The sequence below is a fragment of the Ranitomeya variabilis genome, chromosome 5 (genome assembly GCF_051348905.1).
Source record: "Ranitomeya variabilis isolate aRanVar5 chromosome 5, aRanVar5.hap1, whole genome shotgun sequence".
Taxonomy (NCBI): Eukaryota; Metazoa; Chordata; class Amphibia; order Anura; family Dendrobatidae; genus Ranitomeya; species Ranitomeya variabilis.
In genome coordinates, this window is record NC_135236.1 from 363,626,848 (window position 1) to 363,652,686 (window position 25,839).

At 44.9% G+C, this 25,839-nt stretch overlaps 1 protein-coding gene across 5 annotated transcripts in view; it reads right to left on the bottom strand.

The window, feature by feature from the left end:
• Positions 1-1,015: 1,015 nt before the first annotated feature.
• The window catches only part of TUBGCP6 (tubulin gamma complex component 6), a 96,366-nt gene continuing 71,542 nt past the window's right edge, over positions 1,016-25,839 (bottom strand). For all 5 annotated transcript variants that reach the window (XM_077264908.1, XM_077264907.1, XM_077264904.1 and 2 more), the window contains exons 24-26: positions 3,409-3,622; positions 1,687-1,886; positions 1,016-1,180 (exon numbers count right to left, since the gene is read on the bottom strand). In XM_077264908.1, the coding sequence (XP_077121023.1) occupies positions 1,089-1,180; positions 1,687-1,886; positions 3,409-3,622 (506 nt within the window). In that variant the 3' untranslated portion in view covers positions 1,016-1,088. The remainder of the gene's footprint in view (positions 1,181-1,686; positions 1,887-3,408; positions 3,623-25,839) is intronic.

Here is a 25,839-nt window from a genome sequence, read left to right on the forward strand (position 1 = left end):
ATGAAATATTACCATTTTTTTCCACTAAAATTTTGCTGACGCTTTGAGAATCCGAGCCTGCATTGGGTCACTCGAATAGTGATTACACAGGAAGAGAAAAAAAATAGAATATCTGTTAGTGTAGGGAATTTTTAATGCAGGTGTCATAGAAATAAGTTTAGATTATGGATGAAATTTACTGTGACTTTGGACCACCCTACTCCAAAGGCGCCCAATTGGGACACCCTCCCAAAAGACATGTATATTACCAGGACAAGCGTCATCAGACCGCATTCCTATTTTGTGAAGAAACTGAGGGTTTCTATACACCCGATGCAGTATAACTAAGGCTGCCGTCACACTAGCAGTATTTGGACAGTATTTTACATCAGTATTTGTAAGCCAAAACCAGGAGTGGAACAGTTAGAGGAAAAGTATAATAGAAACTTATGCACCACTTCTGCATTTATCACCCACTCCTGGTTTTGGCTTACAAATACTGATGTAAAATACTGAGCGTGTGACGGCAGCCTAACAGTGACTTGCAAATCTGCCTCGTTTATGATACGCTGGAACTTGGCTTTGAAAAGCTTCATTGATACAGTTGTGTGGATTACATGCATTTTCAATGCGTTTTCGCATATGCGTCTTACCTGCGGATTTTCTGCATCTCATACAATTCTCTGAACCAATCTGCCTATAAAACTCAGCATAAATGCAAGCAAAAACTGATAGGTTGGGGATATAAAACGCACCGCAGGTAAATTTATGCTCCATTAAAAAATGAAAGCGCAGCAGGTCTGAGATTTCTATGAGCCCAATCCACATTACTGGAACTAAGTAATGGCGTTTTTTGTGTAGCCAGCATTAGAGCTTAACCTAATGGTGTGTCAGAAACTTGGCGAGGATACTCTTGCTGTTACCCTTAATAATTGCTCTTTTGAAGCTGATATAAAAATGAAAAAAGTGTAACTTGTCGCATAAAGTGGAACAATTGTTCTGACCCGATACGAAGAGATTCAACGAAAACATTAGATTTTATGAAAATCTTAAATCTTTATTTTACATTTATATATTGCACATATTACAGGGAAGCGTCAGTGTTCTACTCACTTCTCTTTATAATAACTATTAAAATTAATCCGCAGTAAGAAGTCTTCCAGATGTGGTTGATATCCTCGATTTACAAGCTTGGTCACCACTGGAACACAAAAAGCAAGTTAGCATTGAACCACAGGACCACAAACATTAGTAACAGGTTTTTTTTGGGTGTGAATAGCCCTCAATTAGTGACTGATTTTGCACCTTTCTTTTAACCTTTTCACACTCCATGATTTTTTTAACAAATGTACTCCATTCCTCCCCCTGTAGTTTTTTTGGTGTATATTTTTGCAGAAGATGCAACTTTTTGTTCTAACAAAGTCAGGCAAAAATAAAGACCTTTTCAGTAAAATAAACCGAGTGCTCCATATTGAATGATTTTGCACAAAGACAGCAATGAAGAAAAATGCAAATAATAAATGAGGGCCACAATGTGTTTTGTTGTTTTTCTTTTTTGCGAAAACCAAAACCTCAGATGGATAAAAAAAAATAAAAAATATGAGTCTTCACTATAAGAATCTTCAATTTAGATGCTGTATGAAACATGGAAGTTAAACTGCTTGTTAAAGTGAAAAAAAACAATGGGAAAGAACTACTAAGACTTACCTTCAAATAGAAAATCAGAGTAATACTTGAAGGTGTCATAGGATTGCTGCATAAGTCCATAGTTGGGATGACAGGCCATCTGCTTTTCCTTGTCACACGTCCACGACTGAGATATTAACTGTGTGCGAAATTTCAGAATAAGGCTGAAGATGCTGTGGATGACGTTCATTAAAGGGGCAGCTTTCTCTGTCAGCAATCCCCTGCAAAACAAGCAGATTACCAGAATAAACCAGCTTTTGTCATTTGTTGCAGATTTTGCATAGAAAAAGCTGCCATAACATAAGTACATTAAAAAAATAAAAGATTCCAGAGAAGGCTGCATATCGTTATCTTTTACCATCAGTTTACCAATGCTATTTTGGAAACAAAAAAGTAATGATTTTGTTTAAATTAGTTTCTATGATGAGCACTGCTTTCTATTATGTCTTATGAAATACCTTTATTAACTAGGCAGCAGGTATATATAGCAAATTTGATAAGATCACCCCATTTATAATTCAGCTGTACTCTAGGTTTATACCCATCTTTCTGTATGTTCATACGCACATCCCCCAATATGGGGAATTACAAGAGCAAATTTGTTTTCCATCAGTAATTTTTCAATGGAAAATCTTTCTAATATGAATATGTAGAACTTACTCATTTTCTTGAATTATCAAAAGGCATCTTGATCTCATCAGTACTGTCTTAGAAGCTCCACTTCTGGCTTCTGCTTGACAAAGGACAGTCTGTCTCATTTACAAGCTGCCCCATGTCAAGCAGAAGCCAAAAGTGGAGGTTCTAGGACAGTACTGATAACACCAAAAGCAAACATGTGGAGAGGGAATGGCAGAAAAAGAATAGTTAACTGATGTAAATTGGCCAGCCCCCTTCGCACCCAACTACTTTAACCAGTACAATCTAGAAGTGGATTACTTGATCGCTAGAGATTAGAGCACATTTACTAATACAAGTCATTAGTAGTTCTGTAGATTTATATTAGGAACACAGTTGAACATAGTTTTTCCATCTTTTATAAATTTGAAAGGATATGGGGTCCATGGCTTGACACCTCTGGTATGCCAAATCCAATTCATGTACTTGAAAGAATGTTTGATGTCATGGAAAATGTAACATATTATAGATCCTATACATTAATGATCCTACAAGTCACATTTTATATGAATTAGGCCTGCCGTCACACTAGGAGTATTTGGTCAGTATTTTCCATCAGTATTTGTAAGCCAAAACCAGGAGTGGGTGATAAATGCAGAAGTGGTGCATATGTTTCTATTATACTTTTCCTCTATTTGTTCCACTCCTGGTTTTGGCTTACACATACTGATGTAAAATACTGACCAAATACTGCTAGTGTGACAGCAGCCTTAGTCTGTAGGTTATACAAAGTGTCTGAGGGTTTGCATTGTAGGGGCAGAGGATGACTGAATAGCATTATACAATATTAGGTACGTGTTGGGATGGATTTTGATTAAATGTCCTTTATCTGTTACATGCAAATTTTGTACGTTCTCAATAAGAATGATCTGCTTTAAAAAAATATATATCGTTTTTCCAACTGGACAATCTCTGAAGTTTACTACTGCTGTGACGCACATAAATCTGACAGATTGTCAGAAGGCAGATATCACTGTAACCAAATCGTCCTACAGGACAGAGGGTTTAGGATTATTTACAGTAATTAGGCTACACGGAACCCTTTCAGTTGATCACATTGGTTCCTACCTGAAGAGTGCCTTATTGAGGTATTCTGTGTGCGTCTTGCGAATTTCCTCCAGGTTATTGACGGTGTGAAGTTTGTTCTTGAATTCACTCCAAGTGACGTGCAGAATCTGGTTAGCGATGTAACCCTGGATAACCTTCACAAAGTGCTGCATTTCATGGCGGTAAAGCTGAAGCTGCCGATACTGGGAAGAATTAGATGCTTGGTTCACCAAAGCTGTAGACAAAACAAAAATAGCATAGATTAGGAGTCCCCTTACACATCTCTCACATGTAAAGAGTAACTATTGATTTATGGAAAAAAAATAAGACAGTACACACGAAAATATAGCGATCTGAGTCCTTAATATGCAAATCTGTGGTTAATTTGCCTCTGATCTTTCTGGACATATATGTGTCAAGAATATTAATGAGATGTTTATTCCAACAGAATGGCAGAATGTATAAGACTGGTGTTACTGGATTCTTTTTAAAGAGGTAGTCAAGTCTTTTCGTCACTGATTCCTGCTGCTAAGGGTACCGTCTCACATTTACCAACGATCACGACCAGCGATACGACCTGGCCGTGATCGTTGGTAAGTCGTTGTGTGGTCGCTGGGGAGCTGTCACACAGACCGCTCTCCAGCGACCAACGATGCCGAGGTTCGCTGGTAACCAGGGTAAACATCGGGTTACTAAGCGCAGGGCCGCGCTTAGTAACCCGATGTTTACCGTGGTTACCAGCGTAAAAGTAAAAAAAAAAACCCGTACATACTCACCATCTGATGTCCGTCAGGTCCCTTGCCGTCTGCTTCCCGCTCTGACTGAGTGCCGCCGTAAAGTGAAAGCAGATCACAGCGGCGACATCACCGCTGTGATCTGCTCTCACTTTCCGGCCGGCAGACAGTCAGAGCGGGAAGCAGACGGCAAGGGACCTGACGGACATCAGATGGTGAGTATGTACGTTTTTTTTTTTTACTTTTACGCTGGTAACCACGGTAAACATCGGGTTACTAAGCGCGGCCCTGCGCTTAGTAACCCGATGTTTACCCTGGTTACAAGCGAACGCATCGCTGGATCGCTGTCACACACAACGATCCAGCGATGACAGCGGGAGATCCAGCGACGAAAGAAAGTTTCAAACGATCTGCTACGACGTACGATTCTCAGCGGGGTCCCTGATCGCAGTAGCGTGTCAGACACAGCGATATCGTAACTATATCGCTAGAACGTCACGAATCGTGCCGTCGTAGCGATGAAAATGCCACTGTGTGACGGTACCCTAAGTGTTGTTCCAAGGTGATATAAATTTTCTTGGATAGACCACAGGTTGGTCAATAGACAACTGTAGCACTATCTGTAAAGATAATCAGTGCTATCCATGACAACAGTTGCACCCCCTTTGCCAGCTGCTCTTTGTCCTCTGTGACGGATCGTAAGGGTGCGAGGTAATTATAGATATACAAACAGCCCCATTCTATATTGGATCTTAAATACCGTAATTGAATTCCTGACCATGAAAGTCGCTAAACATTTTGAGTGGAGGAGCTCCTAGTGGGGGCCGAAGAGAGATCTTGGTTTGGAGACCTAAGGCCCCGTCACACTTAGCGACGCTAAAGCGATCCCGACAACGATACGACCTGTCAGGGATCGTTGCTGCGTCGCTATGTGGTCGCTGGTGAGATGTCAAATAGTGAGATCTTCCCAACGACGCAGCAGCGATGCGGCGACCTGTACAACGATGTCGTTGGTCGTCGTGACCCTGTCACATGGCAGCTATTATGACGATTCAGACCTCGATGAGGGACGTCCTGTGTGACGTTGTAGTCAACGAGGTCGTTGGTAAGGTGTCAAACACAGCGATGTGTGCTACCCAGCGGGACCTCAACGATCAAAAAAAGGTCCAGGCCATTCCGACACGACCAGCGATCTCACAGCAGGGGCCTGGTCGCTGCTACGTGTCAAACATAGCGAGATCGCTACTGAGGTCGCTGTTGCGTCACAAAACTTGTGACTCAGCAGCGATCTCGCTAGCGACCTCGCTTAGTGTGACGGGGGCTCTAGGCTACTAGAGATAATCAGTGCTGATTGTGTGGTAGTGAGTGAAGTAGAGGAGACCGCATTAAAGAAATGAGCCTTTAAGCGCAAGTTCCTATAAAACCGCTGTACATCCAGCTCCAGATTGAAAGTGCTACATTTATACACTGGGCAGAAGGACAAACATTTCTGCAGCAGAGACAACTGTGAAATACTGACATTTAGATATATAGTGACAACTAGAGATGATTTACGAGTAATTCTCATAGTCTCCTCTTACATTGGTCTCCTCTGTTGTCTTCTTGGTGGTCTCTTTCCTATTGAATTAGGGACCAGGATTCTACTTGTGCATCTATCCCCAGAAGTGCTGTGGTTTTCATTATGACTTGTCTCTGATGGGGGCTCCAATGCTGAGCCCGCATCTTTCCCCACATATGACAGCGGATTTGATCAGCTGTCATGTGCCTTTAACAGGCACAGGAGGAGCAGTGCTCAGCCCGTAGCTATTAACTTGTTAAATGCTGCTGTCAGAGGTTGACAGCGGGGCAAGCGTCATTCCACTCTTCCATTGGCGAACATGTAACGGGATCACAAGGCGCTGATTGGTTATCATGACAACTGGAGGCATGCTGAAGACCCCCGTGTTTATTATTATGATACTCCTGCGAATGCCAGCTCGTGGCCAGCGTTCATAGGAGTTTGTGATTTTTGCTATACATAGCACAGGTAATCTGATGATCGAAGCTTCAAGTCTCCTAAGGGAACTATTAAATAAAGTGGGAAAAAAAAGTTTTCAAAAATGTGAAGGAAAAAAAAAAAGGTTTGAAACACCCCCTTTTTGCCCCATTGAAGATAAAAGAATATTTTTAAGGCTGGTTTCACACTTGCGTTTTTTGCCGCTGCGTTTTAGTGCTAAAAAACGCATGCGTTTTTTTTTATACTTAACATTAAAAACGCATGCGTTTTGCCGCGTTTTGACAACGCATGCTTTTTTTTATGCTTGCGTTTTGTTGCAGAAATGCAACCTGTAGTAATTTTTAGCGGCGTTTTTTTGCCGCAAAAAAACGTATTGCTGTCTATGTAAACGCATGCGTTTTTAAGCACATGCGTTTGTTTGCGTTAAAAATGCATGTGTTTTTATAGAAAAAAACAAGAATACACACTTATAAGCCACCCCCCACCATCAAGGTGATAAAGGGATCCAAACCCTAACCCTACCCCTACCCCTAGGTATCCTAACCCTAACCCTAGGGATCCTAACCCTACCCCTAACCCTAGGGATCCTAACCCTACCCCTAGGGATCCTAACCCTACCCCTAACCCTAGCTATTTCTATTTATAGTGGGTTTTCTAGTTGATTTTGATGATTGGCAGCTGTCACACACTTCTCAGCATGCGTTTCAAAAACGCAAACGCAGGAAAAAATGCATGTAAACGCGGCAAAACGCCGTCTAAAAAACGCAGCGTTTGCACGCGTTTACATGCGTTTTTTCACCACATGCGTTTTTTTAAACGCAAATGTGAAACCAGCCTAAAAAAATATTTGGTATCGCAGAGTTCAGAAATGTCCAATCTATCACAATATAAAATAAATGCGGTGCGGTGTTGTAACACGTGGTGCCTGGCACCCAATCAGTGCTGGGGTCACGGTCCCCACCTTTGTATGGATTGAACATAAAGAGGAAGTGTGACGCCAGGCACCATGTGTTCCAACACAGCACGAGTGCCGACACCGCTGGAACGGGGCTAACATGAGAGCTGAGTATAGCTTTTTTTTTTTTTTATTTATTTTATCAGGGCCAAACATTTAGTTCAAGAAGGGGTTGTCCTAATAATGGACAACCCCATTAAGACTTCATACTTGGTTAAAAATGGTACACCAGAACAACTGGTGGATGAACCAGAGCCATTAATGAGAAAAGGAAAATTGGTCCCAGTAAACACTCGTGTATACGGCTGATTTTCTCGTATGAGTGCCATCTGCGGTTTTCATGGATAGTATTTGTACCTATGATATTCTATGGGGCTGTGCACATATTTGGGTCCGTGAAAAAATATCAGACCACACTTGTGTAACAAAGATTTTCAAGGATTGACAGAATGGAGAAGGAAGAACGTTCTAGAACTAAAACACAATCACTCCACAGGGATGGCTGGCCCCTCAGACTGGACATGGATATGAAATTAGTGTACTCACGCATTTTTTTCTAACTTAGGCTACTTTCACACTAGCGTTAACTGCATTACGTCTCAAAACGTCTTTTTTTCGAAAAAACGCATCCAGCAAAAGTTTTTGCTGGATGCGTTTTTTCCCCATAGACTTGTATTGGCGACGTATTGCGACGGATTGACATACGTCGTGTACGTTTTACGACGTATGCGTCAAAATTTGGCGACACGTCGTCTCAAAAAAACATTGATTGTAACGTTTTTGGTCTCCGCCTAAAAAACGTGTCGCGACGCATCCTGCGGCATACGTCGTTGGCTGCAATGGAAGCCTATGAGCGACTGATGCGTCGGGACACGTCGTACGACGCAATACAGCGCTGCAATACGTTTTTTTTACACTGAGCATGCTCAGAAGCAGAATTTTGTTGCCAATTGGCCAGACACCCCCAAATCTATATAAACCTGGCCTGGGCCTTCAACCCCACATATGCCAGCAAGAAGACCAAGAGAGAAGACTGCCAGCAAGACCCCAGCCAGCCACAAGACCCCAGCCAGCAACAGGACCCCAGCCATAAGACCCCAGCCACAAGACCCCAGCCACAAGACCCCAGCCTGCCACAGGAGCCAGCCACAGGAAGGAGCCAGCAACAGGACCCCAGCCATAAGACCCCAGCCTGACACAGGAGCCAGCCACAGGAGCCAGCCACAGGAAGGAGCCAGCCACAAGACTCCAGCCACCATAGAGCCAGTGTGAGTATTGCAATTTTTGTGTGCATCTGTGTGCCTGTGCATTTCTGTGTGTATGAGGTACTACTGACTACAGCAAGAGCTTAAAACCTGAAGAGAACCTGAGGCCTGCCATCGTCCTGCACCAGCCAGTGCCATGCTAGAGTCCAGATCCACCCTGAGGCCTGACACTGTGAAGACATCCAGCTACAGCCGGAGGACTGCCAGCCTTTTTTACGTGTGTGTGTAAAAATGTGTGTGTGTGTGCGTATGCGTCTTCTGATTGGGTTCACCTTTCTGCCTTTGTTGTACATATGTGTATTTGCATAAAGCTTATGTGCGTTCTTTTTTTTTTTTTTTTGTACGGCTGTGTGCTTTTGTAAGTATGTCTTCATGTGCCTGCACCTTATTATGCCTTTGCCAATCTTATGCCTGTTCATGTGGGAGGGTATGTGTCCATGTTCAGGATTGCATCAGGATTTGGTCAGGATTTTCCATCAGTATTTGTAAGCCAAAACCAGGAGTGGGTGATAAAAGCAAAAGTGTGCCTGTTTTCCTATTAAACTTTCCCTCTAATTGTTACACTCCTGGTTTTGGCTTACAAATACTGATGGAAAATCCTGACCAAATCCTGATGCGATCCGGAATGTGGACACATACCATGCATGTTTGTGTGCGTCTTGTTGATTGCATGTGCATTTGTCCATGCTTTAATTGGTTAATTGCCTTTTTCTGATGTATTGACTGTATAGTGGTCTGTGCAGCATGTGGTTTAAATGTGTTTTTTTTTTTTTTTTTTAAATCTGATGTATTTTTTAAAAGTCTAGTGGTCTGCAGCTTGTGGTTTGAATGTGTGAGTGTGGTTTTTTTTTTTTATTTAAAAGTGTTGATTTTATTTTACTGTTAAAACCATTTGCAGTTGATGTACTTGTATTTAAAATAAAGAGCATTTCAGCTCCTAATTGTGATTTTTAAAAAAAAAAAAAGTGAAAAAAAAAAGAAAATAATAAAATGTTTGTTAAAAAAATGTCCGTAGTATCATTTCAGAAAGGAAAATTTAAAACTGGTGTATGTACCAATGGTTACACATACAATACAGAGTTGGTTGAGGGCTTATTTTTTAATAAAGCTTATACTGTAAAGGTTTTTTTTAGGGGGGGAGGTGATTTTTTAAAATAAAATGTGGCAAATATATTTTAGCATGGTGGGTTAACATTTCAAAGTGTTATTTTTTGGGACATGGAAATGAATGCTATAACGTGCAACTTTTTTTGGGGTGTTTTGGTGTTCACCTGTAATGAACATTTCTGACATCATTTTTGCAGGGTGTTTATCGTTAAACATTACCTAGTTCAGGGGGTGGTCTAACTATAAATCAATTATACATATTACAGATACACCAGGACCGCAGCCACTGACCAGCCCACCAGGACCACACCCACACATCTTTCAAAGTAAGTTTTGAAGACCCCCAATCTGCTACTTCAATGTGTAGAGCAGATTGCAAGTGTCTTTTAACTTACAGAGACACCAGGACCACAGCCGCCGCCTGTCGTCAGCCCAGGACCAGCCCACCAGGACCACAGCCACAAATCTTTACAAGTAAGTTTTGAAGACCCCAAATCTGCTGCTTCAATGTGTAGAGCAGATTGCAAGTGTCTTTAAACTTACAGAGACACCAGGACCACAGCCGCCGCCTGTCGTCAGCCCAGGACCACAGCCGCCGCCTGTCAGCCCAGGACCACCCCACCAGGACCACAGCCACAAATCTTTCAAAGTTTTGAAGACCCCAATCTGCTACTTCAATGTGTAGAGCAGATTGCAAGTGTATTTTAACTTTTACAGAGACAGCAGGACCACAGCCGCCGGCCTTGCTACCACAACAATGTCCTCTTCTGACAGCCCTCCTCCACAGCAACAGCGTGTATTGGTAAGTTAACACAAAATTTTTTTTTTTTTTTTTTTATTTACATTTTTTTTGATCACTACATGCATAAATTATGTTTCAACAGGAAGCTGAATCAGATGAGGAGCTGTCAGAAGGGGGCGAGATGGGTGGAGAGATGCAAGTGGAGGAGGAACCAAGTGTAAGTAGTGGTGAAACAGTTGTTTCACACATCACACTGCACCATACACAAAACAGATTTTCATACATAACTATACACCGAAAACATGCCTACATTACAGAGAATTTGTTTCCTTTATTTCAGTCTCCTGCTGCTGCTGCTGCTCCTGCTGCTGCCGCTGAAGGTTCTCCCAGACACTCCCAGAGTCGGCGGACTCGTCGCCGCGGTCGGCCATCAGTGAGTTTTTTTTTTGGGAGGGGGATTCTATTGGTACTTTAGTGTTTCAGTGTACTAATTTGTTTGTTTTTCTTATTCTTTTTTTTTGGCACAGGCTTCACAGCGTGCTCCCGCAGGAGATGACGATGATGACGACATCGACATAGATGGTCTCATCGAGGAGGTACGCGAGCGGGAGCGGCTGTGGAACATGGCTGACCGCAGGCATGCCGATACCGGTGTCACCCGTCGGCTCTGGGACGAAGTGTGTCACAACCTCTTTCCAAGGTGGGAGAGCCTTCATCCTCAGCAGCTGAGCAAACTAGGTAAGTATTCACTTTCCAGTGATGTTTTGAGCTGACTGTAAGGTATTGCATTTACCAATTTTTTTTTTTTCTTTTGATTCTTGTCTTCACAGGTGGAAAGGTTAGGAAGCGGTGGCGGTCACTGAGGGATCGCTTTAAGAGGGAATTCAACCTGGAGATGCAGGCCCCGAGTGGCTCAGCAGGAAGGAAGAGGAGCAAATACAAATATGGCCAGGCCCTCTCCTTCCTGAGGCGAACAATGCTGAGTAGAGTGTAAGTATTCTACAGCCCACTACTAACCATGTTAACCTGTCTACTTAGTTTGCTTTCAGTCAGGGCTTTTCCATATCAATGTATTAATTTCTTTTGTTTTTTCTTTCACAGCACCTTCTCCAGCCACCGGGCGCCTGCATCTTCCTCTGCGCCCTCTGGAGCGATCCCTCCTGAGTCCGCCACTGAGGGCCACGTCGGTAGGCCCCACACCACTGTCCCCTCCTCTGTCCCCTCCTGACCCCTCCACTTCATCCGCCCCAAGCAGTGGAGCATTATTGCAGGCTTCATTGCTTGCATCTGATGCTGAACAGTTAGCGTTCCCTTTACCCCACCCCTCTGATCCTGCCACCTCGAGACCACCATTAGGTTCGTGGCGTCAGCGACAGAGGGGTCAGGAAAGGAGCTATGCTCCTGAGTTCTTACACCTGAATGCATCCTTCCAAGGCTCTTTCAAAATTTTGGGAGAGCAAGTGACTGCTGGTTTCAACATGGTGCAATCCCGCATCAGTGAAACAAGCCAGGAAACCAGCAGTTGCTTGGATAGGCTGCATTCAGCTGTAAGTCCCGATCCGGCCAATATTTTTTTTCAATCCATGCTCAGGAGCATGGAGAATCTTTCTTTTGAGCAACAGATGCGGGTAATGAATACCTGCCATAATGCTCTACTGCAGGCCATTAACGACCCCCAATCTACCCACACACCTCCCCACACCTCCACTACAATTCCACCCCAGGCCCCATTTCCACCCCAGGCCCCACCAAGGGCCCCATTTCCACCCCAGGCCCCATTTCCACACCATGCCCAACCCCAGTCCCCATTTCCACAACATACCCACCATTACCAAACCCAGCCCCAATACCCACACCAGCACCATTACCAAACCCAGACCCAATCCCCACACCAGCCCCATTACCAAACCCAGCCCCAATCCCCACACCAGCCCCATTACCCAACCCAGTCCCACTACCCAACCCAGTCCCACTACCCAACCCAGTCCCACTACCCAACCCAGTCACAATACCCAACCCAGTCCCCATACCCATCCCGGCCCCCAAACCAAATTCATTCCCCACTGTTTTCTTCCTTGCCCAGCTTACCTTCCCCAGTTAGTATTCCCCCTACCCCAACACCACCCTCCTCTGGCCAGCCTCCTGGTTTTACCCCCCCTTCCACTGCACCCCAAACAAGTAGGGTTTCCCCACCTTCCAGCCCCTCCTCCCCTCGTATCTCCACCCCAAACTTTCAAGATTTATAAATGTCTGTTTGTTAAAAAGTTATTTTCTAACAAAAACTTTGAAAAATTTTTTAAAAAAAGTTTGTACATAAAAAATATATATGTTTTTTGGTAAAAAAAAAAAAGGTCAAATAAATTTCAGTCTGATTAAAATTCTACTCTGTGTGTGTGGATTTCTTAAGGTCATATAGTAACTAATAACAAAGGTAAAATAAAAATAAACACCAGACGTGTCACAGGTATAAAATATTGGTTTTACTAGCAAGAAAACCACTCTTTTGTAATTTTTTTTTTTTTTTTCTGAAGAAACACATTTTTTACATAAACAAACACTTGGTAAACAGGTTAAACAATCATGTCTTGCCATGGGATCCGCCCGACAGGTGACACAAAATAATCGGCAAACTGGTCCCTCATCCTTGTAACAGAACCTGTAGAGCGAACCGAGCTGCTGCGGTAGTCCCACAAGGTGGTCTCCAACTCTTCGTCATCCAAGGAAACGGGCTCCTTTGAAAGGACAAAGTTGTGGAGCACCACACAGGCTTTAACTACCTCATCTATAGTTGTGTTTTTCAGTTTGATAGCCGTCAGCAGAACTCGCCACTTTGCCGTCAATATGCCAAAAGAACACTCTACTACTCTTCGTGCTCTAGTAAGCCGGTAATTAAAGACCCGCTTGGTATGGGTTAAGTTCCGGCTACTATACGGTTTCAGTAGGTGCGGCGACAGTTGAAAGGCTTCATCACCTACACAGACATATTCCATGGCTGGTTCAGTTGTTCCTGGCAGTGGTCTGGCTGACGGGAAATCGTAGCTCTCTCCATAAAGGCAACGACCCATTGGTGAGTTTTTAAAAACTTGGGAATCGTTGGACCGTCCATACGCTCCTATGTCCACGGCAAGGAACTTGCAGTTGGCATCTGCAATAGCCATAAGAACGATGGAGAAATACTTCTTATAATTATAATACTCCGATCCTGTTCCTGCCGGTTTCGCAATCCTTATATGTTTCCCGTCAACTGCACCCACACAATTAGGGAAATTGCAAATTTGCTGAAACTCTTCAGCACTTCGCAACCATATTTCCATGGATGGTTGGGGGATATACTCTGGTTGCAAAGTGGTCCAAATAGCCCGACATGTGTCCTTCACTATTCCAGAGATAGTGGAAATGCCCAGCCTGAATTGGTAATGGAGCGAAGTCATAGATTCACCCGTAGCTAGGAAACTTTAACCCCTTAACGACCTTTGACGCATACGCTGCGTCATGAAAGTCAGTGCCAAAACGACCTATGACGCAGCGTATGCGTCATGGAATGATCGCGTCCCTGCAGATCGGGTGAAGGGGTTAACTCCTATTTTACCCGATCTGCAGGGAGAGGGGGAGTGGTGCTTCAGCCCAGGGGGGGTGGCTTCACCCCCCCGTGGCTACGATCGCTCTGATTGGCTGTTGAAAGTGAAACTGCCAATCAGAGCGATTTGTAATATTTCACCTAAAAAACTGGTGAAATATTACAATCCAGCCATGGCCGATGCTGCAATAACATCGGCCATGGCTGGAAATACTAAAGTGCTCCCCCCCACACCCACCGATCGCCCCCCCAGTGCTCCGTTAGTCCTCCGGTCCCCTCCGTCCGCCTGCCGGCTCCCCCGTCCTGCTGTCCGCTCCCTCCTTGCTCAGATCCCCCCCCCCCCTGTGCTCCGATCACCCCCCCTGTGCTCCGATCCACCCCCCCACCACCCCCTTCATACTTACCGATCCTCCCGGTGTCCGGCCGTCTCCTCCCTGGGCGCCGCCATCTTGGAAAATGGCGGGCGCATGCTCAGTGCGCCCGCCGAATCTGCCAGTCGGCAGATTCCTTACAGGTACATTTTGATCGCTGTGGTAGGTTCTATCACAGCGATCAAAATAAAAAAAATAATAAATAACCCCCCCCCCCTTTATCACCCCCATAGGGACAATAATAAAATAAAGAATTTATTTTTTTTTTTTTTCCCACTAGGGTTAGGGTTAGAACTAGGGTTAGAACTAGGGGTAGGGTTAGGGGTAGGGTTAGGGTTACGGGTAGGGTTAGGGGTAGGGTTATGGCATGTGCACACAGAGCGGATCCGCAGCGGATCGGCCGCGGATCCGCAGCGGATCGGCAGCGGATTGGCCGCGGATCCGCAGCGGATTGGCAGCGGATTGGCCGCGGATCCGCAGCGGATTGGCCGCGGATCCGCAGCGGATTGGCAGCGGATTGGCCGCGGATCCGCAGCGGATTGGCAGCGGATTGGCCGCGGATCCGCAGCGGATTGGCAGCGGATCCGCAGCGGATTGGCCGCGGATCCGCAGCGGATTGGCCGCTGCGAATTCGAAGCAGTTTTCCATCAGGTTTACAGTACCATGTACACCTAAGGAAAACCAAATCCGCTGTGCCCATGGTGCGGAAAATTCCGTGCAGAAACGCTGCGTTGTATTTTCCGCAGCATGTCAATTCTTTGTGCGGATTCCGCAGCGTTTTACACCTGTTCCTCAATAGGAATCCGCAGGTGAAATCCGCACAAAAAAACACTGGAAATCTGCTGTAAATCCGCAGGTAAAACGCAGTGCCTTTTACCTGCAGATTTTTCAAAAATCGTGCGGAAAAATCTCACACGAATCCGCAACGTGGGCACATAGCCTTAGGGTTAGGGTTGGAATTAGAGTTAGGGTTGGAATTAGGGCTAGGGTTTGAAATAGGGTTAAGATTAGGCTTGTGGTTAGGGTTACGGATAGGGTTAGGGGTGTGTTGGGGTTACAGTTGTGGTTAGGGTTGGGATTAGGGTTACGGTTGGGATTAGGGTTAGGATTAGGGTTGGAATTAGGGTTACGGGTGTGTTGCGGTTAGGGTTGTGGTTAGGGGTGTGTTGGGGTTAGGGTTGTGATTAGGGTTATGGCTACAGTTGGGATTAGGATTAGGGGTGTGTTGGGGTTAGTGTTGAAGTTAGAATTGAGGGGTTTCCACTGTTTAGGCACATCAGGGGTCTCCAAACGCAACATGGCGCCACCATTGATTCCAGCCAATCTTGCGTTCAAAAAGTCAAATGGTGCTCCCGCCCTTCCAAGCCCCGACGTGCGCCCAAACAGTGGTTTACCCCCACATTTGGGGTACCAGCGTACTCAGGACAAACTGGGCAACAACTGTTGGGGTCCAATTTCTCCTGTTACCCTTGCAAAAATAAAAAATTACTTGCTAAAACATAATTTTTGAGGAAAGAACAATTATTTTTTATTTTCACGGCTCTGCGTTATAAACTTCTGTGAAGCACTTGGGGGTTGAAAGTGCTCACCACACATCTAGATAAGTTCCTTCGGGGGTCTAGTTTCCAAAATGGGGTCACTTGTGGGGTGTTTCTACTGTTTAGGCACATCAGGGGCTCTGCAAATGCAATGTGACGCCCGCAGACCATTCCATCAAAGTCTGCATTTCAAATGTCACTACTTCCCTTCCGAGCCCTGACGTGCGCCCAAACAGTGGTTTACCCCCACATATGGGGTATCAGCGTACTCAGGAGAAACTGGACAACAACTTTTGGGGTCCAATTTCTCCTGTTACTCTTGCAAAAATAAAAAATTCTGGGCTAAAAAAATATTTTTGAGGAAAGGAAACACATTTATTATTTTCACGGCTCTGCATTATAAACTTCTGTGAAGCACTTGGGGGTTCAAAGTGCTCACCACACATCTAGATAAGTTCCCTTGGGGGTCTAGTTTCCAAAATGGAGTCACTTGTGGGGAGTTCCTACTGTTTAGGCACATCAGGGGCTCTGCAAACGCAACATGATGCCCGCAGAGCATTCCATCAAAGTCTGCATTTCAAAACGTCACTACTTCCCTTCCGAACCCCGACGTGTGCCAAAACAGTGGTTTACCCCCACATATGGGGTATCAGCGTACTCACAACAAACTGGGCAACAAATATTGGGGTCCAAATTCTCCTGTTACCCTTGTGAAAATAAAAAATTGCTTGCTAAAACATCTTTTTTGAGGAAAGAAAAATGATTTTTTATTTTCACGGCTCTGCGTTGTAAACTTCTGTGAAGCACTTGGGGGTTGAACGTGCTCACCACACATCTAGATAAGTTCCTTGGGAGGTCTAGTTTCCAAAATGGGGTCACTTGTGGGGGGTTTCTACTGTTTAGGCATATCAGGGGCTCTGCAAACGTAACATGATGCCCGCAGACCATTCCATCAAAGTCTGCATTCCAAAACGTCACTACTTCCCTTCCGAGCCCCGGCATGTGCCCAAACAGTGGTTTACCCCCACATATGGGGTATCAGCGTACTCAGGAGAAACTGGACAACAACTTTTGGGGTCCAATTTCTCCTGTTACTCTTGCAAAAATAAAAAATTCTGGGCTAAAAAAATATTTTTGAGGAAAGGAAACACATTTATTATTTTCACGGCTCTGCATTATAAACTTCTGTGAAGCACTTGGGGGTTCAAAGTGCTCACCACACATCTAGATAAGTTCCCTTGGGGGTCTAGTTTCCAAAATGGAGTCACTTGTGGGGAGTTCCTACTGTTTAGGCACATCAGGGGCTCTGCAAACGCAACATGATGCCCGCAGAGCATTCCATCAAAGTCTGCATTTCAAAACGTCACTACTTCCCTTCCGAACCCCGACGTGTGCCAAAACAGTGGTTTACCCCCACATATGGGGTATCAGCGTACTCAGGAGAAACTGGACAACAACTTTTGGGGTCCAATTTCTCCTGTTACTCTTGCAAAAATAAAAAAATTCTGGGCTAAAAAAATATTTTTGAGGAAAGGAAACACATTTTTTATTTTCACGGCTCTGCGTTATAAACTTCTGTGAAGCACTTGGGGGTTCAAAGTGCTCACCACACATCTAGATTAGTTCCTTGGGAGGTCTAGTTTCCAAAATGGGGTCACTTGTGTGGGAGCTCCAATGTTTAGGCACACAGGGGCTCTCCAAACGCGACATGGTGTCCGCTAATGATTGGAGCTAATTTTCCATTCAAAAAGCCAAATGGCGTGCCTTCCCTTCCGAGCCCTGCCGTGCGCCCAAACAGTGGTTTACCCCCACATATGGGGTATCATCGTACTCAGGACAAACTGGACAACAACATTTGGGATCCAATTTCTCCTATTACCCTTGGGAAAATAAAAAATTCTGGGCTAAAAATCATTTTTGAGGAAAGAAAAATTATTTTTTTATTTTCACGGCTCTGCGTTATAAACTTCTGTGAAGCACCTGGAGGTTATAAGTGCTCACTATGCATCTAGATTAGTTCCTTGGGAGGTCTAGTTTCCAAAATGGGGTCACTTGTAGGGGAGCTCCAATGTTTAGGCACACAGGGGCTCTCCAAACGCGACATGGTGTCCGCTAACGATTGGAGCTAATTTTCCATTCAAAAAGTCAAATGGCACGCCTCCCTTACCGAGCCTTGCCGTGCACCCAAACAGTGGTTTACCCCCACATATGAGGTATCGGCATACTCAGGAGAAATTGCCCAACAAATTTTAGGATCCATTTTATCCTGTTGCCCATGTGAAAATGAAAGAATTGAGGCTAAAAGAAATTTTGTGTGAAAAAAAAGTACTTTTTCATTTTTGCGGATCAATTTGTGAAGCACCTGGGGGTTTAAAGTGCTCACTATGCCTCTAGATGAGTTCCTTGGGGGGTCTAGTTTCCAAAATGGGGTCACTTGTGGAGGAGCTCCAATGTTTAGGCACACAGGGGCTTTCCAAACGCGACATGGTGTCCGCTAACGATGGAGATAATTTTTCATTCAAAAAGTCAAATGGCGCTCCTTCCCTTCCGAGCTTTACCATGTGCCCAAACAGTGGTTTACCCCCACATGTGAGGTATTGGTGTACTCAGGAGAAATTGCCCAACAAAATTTAGGATCCATTTTATCCTGTTGCCCATGTGAAAATGAAAAAATTGAGGCTAAAATAATTTTTGTGTGAAAAAAAAGTACTTTTTCATTTTTACGGATCAATTTGTGAAGCACCTGGGGGTTTAAAGTGCTCACTATGCTTCTAGATAAGTTCCTTGGGGGGTCTAGTTTCCAAAATGGGGTCACTTGTGGGGGAGCTCCAATGTTTAGGCACACGGGGGCTCTCCAAACGTGACATGGTGTGGGCTAAAGATTGGAGCCAATTTTTCATTCAAAAAGTCAAATGGCGCTCCTTCCCTTCCGAGCCCTGCCGTGCGCCCAAACAGTGGTTTACCCCCACATATGAGGTATCAGCGTACTCAGGACAAATTGGACAACAACGTCCGTGGTCCAGTTTCTCCTTTTACCGCTGGGAAAATAAAAAAATTGTTGCTAAAAGATCATTTTTGTGACTAAAAAGTTAAATGTTCATTTTTTACTTCCATGTTGCTTCTGCTGCTGTGAAACACCTGAAGGGTTAATAAACTTCTTGAATGTGGTTTTGAGCACCTTGAGGGGTGCAGTTTTTAGAATGGTGTCACTTTTGGGTATTTTCAGCCATATAGAACCCTCAAAATGACTTCAAATGTGAGGTGGTCCCTAAAAAAAATGGTTTTGTAAATTTTGTTGTAAAAATAAGAAATCACTGGTCAAATTTTAACCCTTATAACTTCCTAGCAAAAAAAAAAAATGTTTCCAAAATTGTGCTGATGTAAAGTAGACATGTGGGAAACGTTATTTATTAACTATTTTGTGTCATATAACTCTCTGGTTTAACAGAATAAAAATTCAAAATGTGAAAATTGCGAAATTTTCAAATTTTTTGCCAAATTTCCGTTTTTTTCACAAATAAACTCAGAAATTATCGACCTAAATTTACCACTAACATGAAGCCCAATATGTCACGAAAAAACAATCTCAGAATCGCTAGGATCCGTTGAAGCGTTCCTGAGTTATTACCTCATAAAGGGACACTGGTCAGAATTTCAAAAAACGGCAAGGTCATTAAGGCCAAAATAGGCTGGGTCATGAAGGGGTTGAAAAAAAAAAAAAAAAAAAAAATGTTAGAAAAAAATTGCACAGACCAACAAGTTTCAATATGGCACTGTTAATTTCACTGTTATTTTAACGACGGGACACACAATCAAACAAGCATGAAACCGGTGTAAAAAAAGCAGTGGAATGTCCGCCCAGAAAACCAAAATTACATGCTGCAGAAAATAGTGCGCAGTATGTCACCGCAGTATTGTCTGCAGCATGTAATATAACATTAAAAATGACCAATGACAGAAAAAAAAGCAGTTGCATGTCATCAAACCCAAATAAAAAAAAAAATGCAGAAAATGCAACGCAATATTTCAGCGCAGTATTTTCTGCAGTCTGTTATAGAACATTCAATATCAGCAATGACATTTAAAAAAAAGCAGTGGAATGGCCGCAAACAAAACAAAAATGACATGCTGCAGAAAATAGTGCGCAGTATGTCAGCGCAGTATTGTCTGCAGCATGTAATATAACATTAAAAATGACCAATGACATAAAAAAAAGAGGCTTACCGCAGGGTCACCATCAGCCGCTCCGCCGGTGTGATGGCAAGCCTCATCCTTGTGTCCTGTCTTCGGATGACATCCTCCATTTTTGCAAGCAAAAAGTCAAAATTTTCCAGCCTCATCCGCACGTAGTTATAGAATTTGTGTGGATTGTGCCACAACTCCAGGTACAGAGTGGACTGGACACCCCGGGTCATCCGTAGTTCATTAATCGGATGAATCCACAGTCGTCTCCATCTCCGTTGCTGCAGAAGCATCCTACGCCTTTCCGCTGCCGCCTCCTTCTCCCGCACTATGATATCCAGGTGATTCGTCTCAAAGATAACGTCGGTAACCAAACTCGCAATCCTTCCAAGAACACCTTCCATCGCTGCCACAAAACTAAAACCCTTAAAGATGGGCTGTAAAAACAGTAACTATATAGTTTTCCATATTTTCCAGTAGCCAATCAAATTTGGGAGCCTCCCATTTTAAAAACGGATCCGTCGTAAAAACGTATGCAACGCATCCAGTATTTTCGACGGAAACGTTTAACCCCTTAACGACCGCCGATACGCCTTTTAACGGCGGCCGCTAAGGGTACTTAAACCACAGCGCCGTTAATTAACGGCGCTGTGGAAAAAGTGAATAGCGCCCCCCAGAGTCGGATTTTCTCTGGGGTCTCGGTTGCCGAGGGTAGCCGAGACCCCAGAGAACATGATTCGGGGGGGTTTTACCGACCCCCGAGTTGCGATCGCCGGTAATTAACCGTTTACCGGCGGTCGCAACAAAAAAAAACAAAACGCGATTTGCCGTTTAATTTCTCTGTCCTCCGATGTGATCGCACATCGGAGGACAGAGAAATGTGGTCCTCGATGGCCCCCAATAGCCCCCCAATACTTACCTACCTCCCCCGGTGCTCCTCGTGTCTCCCCATGGGCGCCGCCATCTTTTTTCCGGGGAAAAATGGCGGGCGCACGCGCAGTGCGCCCGCCGCCCGGCACCCGGATGTTCTTTGGGGTCTCGGCTGCCGGGGGTAGCCGAGACCCCAAAGAACATGATCGGGGTCGATTTGCACCGACCCCTGCTTTGCGATCGCCGGTAATTAACAGTTTACCGGCGACCGCAAAAAAAAAAAAAAAAAAAAAAAAAGCGATCAGTTATTTCTCTGTCCTCTGATGTGATCACACATCAGAGGACAGAGAAATAGGGGGATTCGGGGACCCTATCATACTCACCCGGGGTCCCTGGGTCCTCTTCTGTCTTCTCCTGCCAGCCGGCTTTTTCATCATGGCGGGCGCATGCGCAGTGCGCCCGCCATCTGCTGCCATCTGCCGGCCGGCAGGAGAAGACAAGTTGGGGCTAAAATTAGGGTTAGGGTTAGAGTTAGGGTTAGGGTTAGAGTTAGGGTTAGGGCTAAATTTAGGGTTAGGGTTAGGGCTAGGGTTAGGGTTAGGCTACTTTCAAACTAGCGTTTTTTGGCTTCCGTCGCAATGCGTCGTTGGAGAAAAAACGCATCCTGCAAAAGTGCTTGCAGGATGCGTTTTTTCTCCATTGGCTTGCATTAGCGACGCATTGCCACATGTCGCATCCGTCGTGCGACGGATGCGTCGTGCTTCGGCGGACCGTCGACACAAAAAAAACTACATGTAACTTTTTTGTGCGACGTGTCCCACATATTTCAGTGCCACGTATCAAAGTGCCACGTGCCACGTATCAAAGTGCCACGTGCCACATCTTTCAGTGCCACGTGCCACGTATTTAAGAGACACGTGCCACGTATCAAAGTGCCACGTGCCACATATTTCAGTGCCACGTGCCACGTATTTAAGTGACACGTGCCACGTATCAAAGTGCCACGTGCCACATATTTCAGTGCCACGTATCAAAGTGCCACGTGCCACGTATCAAAGTGCCACGTGCCACGTATCAAAGTGCCACGTGCCACGTATCAAAGTGCCACGTGCCACATATTTCAGTGCCACGTATCAAAGTGCCACGTGCCACGTATCAAAGTGCCACGTGCCACATCTTTCAGTGCCACGTGCCACGTATTTAAGAGACACGTGCCACGTATCAAAGTGCCACGTGCCACATATTTCAGTGCCACGTGCCACGTATTTAAGTGACACGTGCCACGTATCAAAGTGCCACGTATCACGTATTTCAGTGCCACGTATTTAAGTGACACGTATCACGTGTAAGTGCCACGTGTCACGTATTTAATTGCCACATATTTAAGTGCCACGTATCAAGATTTTCCATGGAGAACAGACACATCCAGAGATATGTCTGCTCTCCACGGCTGCAGCAACACACTGACAGGAGCCATAGTTCCTGTCGGTGTGTCACTGCGCATGCGCGAGCGAGTTTACCGGCGGTCATTGACCCCGGCACTCTCGCTTAACGGCAGTGCTGCGTGGGAAAGTTCAACGCAGCTGTACTGCTGTTAACCGAGACGCCGGAGTCATTGAACTCCGGAACAGTACGCGATACACTGCTAGGAGCTTCGCTCCTGGCAGTGTATCGCCGGAGAGCAGCCGATCGGCGTGGGACACTCGTTTTATGGATTCTGCGGACAGGGAGTATGAATTTGGTTTATTATTTTTGGATTTTTTCCTGGAGGATCGAGGGCTTCGCCTACAAGTGTGCTGTTGGTGAGTATATACTCTGTGTTATATGTTGTATGTACTGTGTGTCATGTATGTGTATTGTGTGTAGGTGTTTTGTGTAACTTTACAATTGTGCTAAGTCGCCGGACACAGGGACAACTCTCCCATCCTAATACCGGATGGGAGTAGTAGTCCCATACGGCGACTTAGCACAATGGTGGCACTAGCGTCGCATGGGGACACACACACGCACACACACGCACACACACGCACACACACACACACACACAGAAGGACTCCATGCTGCTTCACTGGGGGGCGGGGGCTTCCCTCTTCCTGTCCGACGTCACGTCCGGTCCTGGGTGTCAACCCCTCCGTACAAAGACGCCGACACCCAGGACAAAGGCGCTGTGTGTGGAAGGTAATATGGGGCCCTAGGGGGATACGCAGACACGCCGCTGCGTAAAGAATTGACATGTCAATTCTTTTTACGCCGGCGTGTTTGCAGACAAAAGCGCCGCGTTTTTTTGCGGTGTGTCTGAACGGCAAAGTGAATTTCTCATTCACTTTGCCGGCAGACGAAAATGACATTGCGCATTTTTGAAAAGCGCCCGCAAAATAGCGCTCAAAAATGCGCTATGTCTGAAAGTAGCCTAAGGCTTCTTTCACACTTGCGTCGGTACGGGGCGGTCGCAATGCGTCGGCCCGATGTACCGACGCACGTTGTGAAAATTGTGCACAACGTGGGCAGCGGATGCAGTTTTTCAACGCATCCGCTGCCCAGTCTATGTCCTGGGGAGGAGGGGGCAGAGTTACGGCCACGCATCCGCGGAAATGGCGGACGCGACGTACAAAAAAAAGGTTACATTGAACTTTTTTTGTGACGACGGGGGCTAAAGTTATGGTTAGGGTTGGGGCTAAAGTTAGGGTTGGGGCTAAAGTTAGGGTTAGAGTTGGGATTAGGGTTAGGGTTTGGATTAGGGTTGGGATTAGTGTTACGTTTGGGATTAGGGTTGGGATTAGGGTTAGGGTTGGGATTAGGGTTAGGGGTGTGTTGGATTTAGGGTTTTGATTAGGGTTATGGTTAGGGTTGAGATTAGGGCTGTTTTGGGGTTAGGGTTGTGATTATCGTTAGGGTTGTGATTAGGATTATGGATCGGGTTGAGATTAGGGTTAGGGCTGTGTTGGGGTTAGGGTTGGAGTTAGAATTGGGGGGTTTCCACTGTTTAGGTACATCAGGGGGTCTCCAAACACGACAGCCAATTTTGCGCTAAAAAAGTCAAATGGTACTCCCTCCCTTCTGAGCTCTGCCGTGCGCCCAAACAGTGGTTTACCCCCACATATGGGGCATCAGCGTACTCGGGATAAATTGGACAACAACTTTTGGGGTCCAATTTCTCCTGTTACCCTTGTGAAAATAAAAACTTGGGGGCTAAAAATCTTTTTTGTTGGAAAAAAATATATTTTTTTATTTTCACTACTCTGCATTATAAATTTCTGTGAAGCACTTGAGCTTTCAAAGTTCTCACCACATATCTAGATAAGTTCCTTAGGGGGTCTAGTTTCCAAAATTTGGTCACTTGTGGGGGTTTCTACTGTTTAGGTACATTAGGGGTCTGCAAACGCAACATAACGCCCGCAGACAATTCTATCAAAGTCTGCATTGCAAAATGGCGCTCCTTCCCTTCCGAGCTCTGCCGTGCGCCCAAACAGTGGTTTACCCCCACATATGGGGTACCAGCATACTCAGGACAAATTGGACAACAACTTTTGGGGTCCAATTTCTCTTGTTACCCTTGTGAAAATAAAAATTTGGGGGCTAAAAAAATCTTTTTTGTGGGAAAAAAAATATTTTTTATTTTCACTACTCTGCATTATAAACTTCTGTGAAGCACTTGGGCATTCAAAGTTCTCACCACATATCTAGATAAGTTCCTTGGGGGGTCTATTTTCCAAAATGGGGTCACTTGTTGGGGGTTTCTACTGTTTAGGTACATTAGGGGTCTGCAAAGGCAACATAACGCCCGCAGACAATTCTATCAAAGTCTGCATTCCAAAATGGCACTCCTTCCCTTCCGAGCTCTGCCATGCGCCCAAACAGTGGTTTACCCCCACATATGGGGTACCAGCATACTCAGGACAAATTGGACAACAACTTTTGGGGTCCAATTTCTCTTGTTACCCTTGTGAAAATAAAAACTTGGGGGCTAAAAAATCTTTATTGTTAAAAAATATATATTTTTTATTTTCACGACTCTGCATTATAAACTTCTGTGATGCACTTGGGCATTCAAAGTTCTCACTACACATCTAGATAAGTTCCATGGGGGGTCTAGTTTCCAAAATGGGGTCACTTTTGGGGGGTTTCTGCTGTTTAGGCACATCAGGGGCTCTCCAAACGCGACATGGCGTCCGATCTCAATTCCAGTCAATTTTGCATTGAAAAGTCAAATGGCGCTCCTTTGCTTCCGAGCTCAGCCATGCGCCCAAACAGTGGTTTACCCCCACATATGGGGTGTCGGCGTACTCAAGACAAATTGTACAACAGCTTCTGGGGTCCATTTTCTCCTGTTACCCTTGGTAAAATAAAAATTTGGAGGTAAAAAGATCATTTTTGTAGAAAAAATGCGATTTTTTTATTTTCACGGCTCTACGTTATAAACTTCTGTGAAGCACTTGGGGGTTCAAAGTGCTCACCACACATCTAGATAAGTTCCTTGGGGGGTCTAGTTTCCAAAATGGTATCACTTGTGGGGGGTTTCCACTGTTTAGGCACATCAGGGACTCTCCAAACGCGACATGGCATCCGATCTCAATTCCAGCCAATTCTGCATTGAAAAAGTCAAACGGTGCTCCTTCACTTCCAAGCTCTGCGGTGCGCCCAAACAGTGGTTTACCTCCACATATGGGGTATCGACGTACTCAGGAGAAATTGCACAACAACTTTTGTGGTCTAATTTCTCCTGTTACCCTTGTGAAAATAAGAATTTGTGGGCGAAAAAATCATTTTTGTGAAAACAAATGCGATTTTTTATTTTCACGGCTCTACGTTATAAACTTCTGTGAAGCACTTGGGGGTTCAAAGTGCTCACCACACATCTAGATAAGTTCCTTGGGGGGTCTAGTTTCCAAAATGGTGTCACTTGTGGGGGGTTTCCACTGTTTAGGCACATTAGGGGCTCTCCAAACGCGACATGGCGTCCGATCTCAATTCCAGCCAATTCTGCATTGAAACAGTCAAACGGTGCTCCTTCACTTCCAAGCTCTGCGGTGCGCCCAAACAGTGGTTTACCTCCACATATGGGGTATCGGCGTACTCAGGAAAAATTGCACAACAAAATTTGTGGTTAAATTTCTG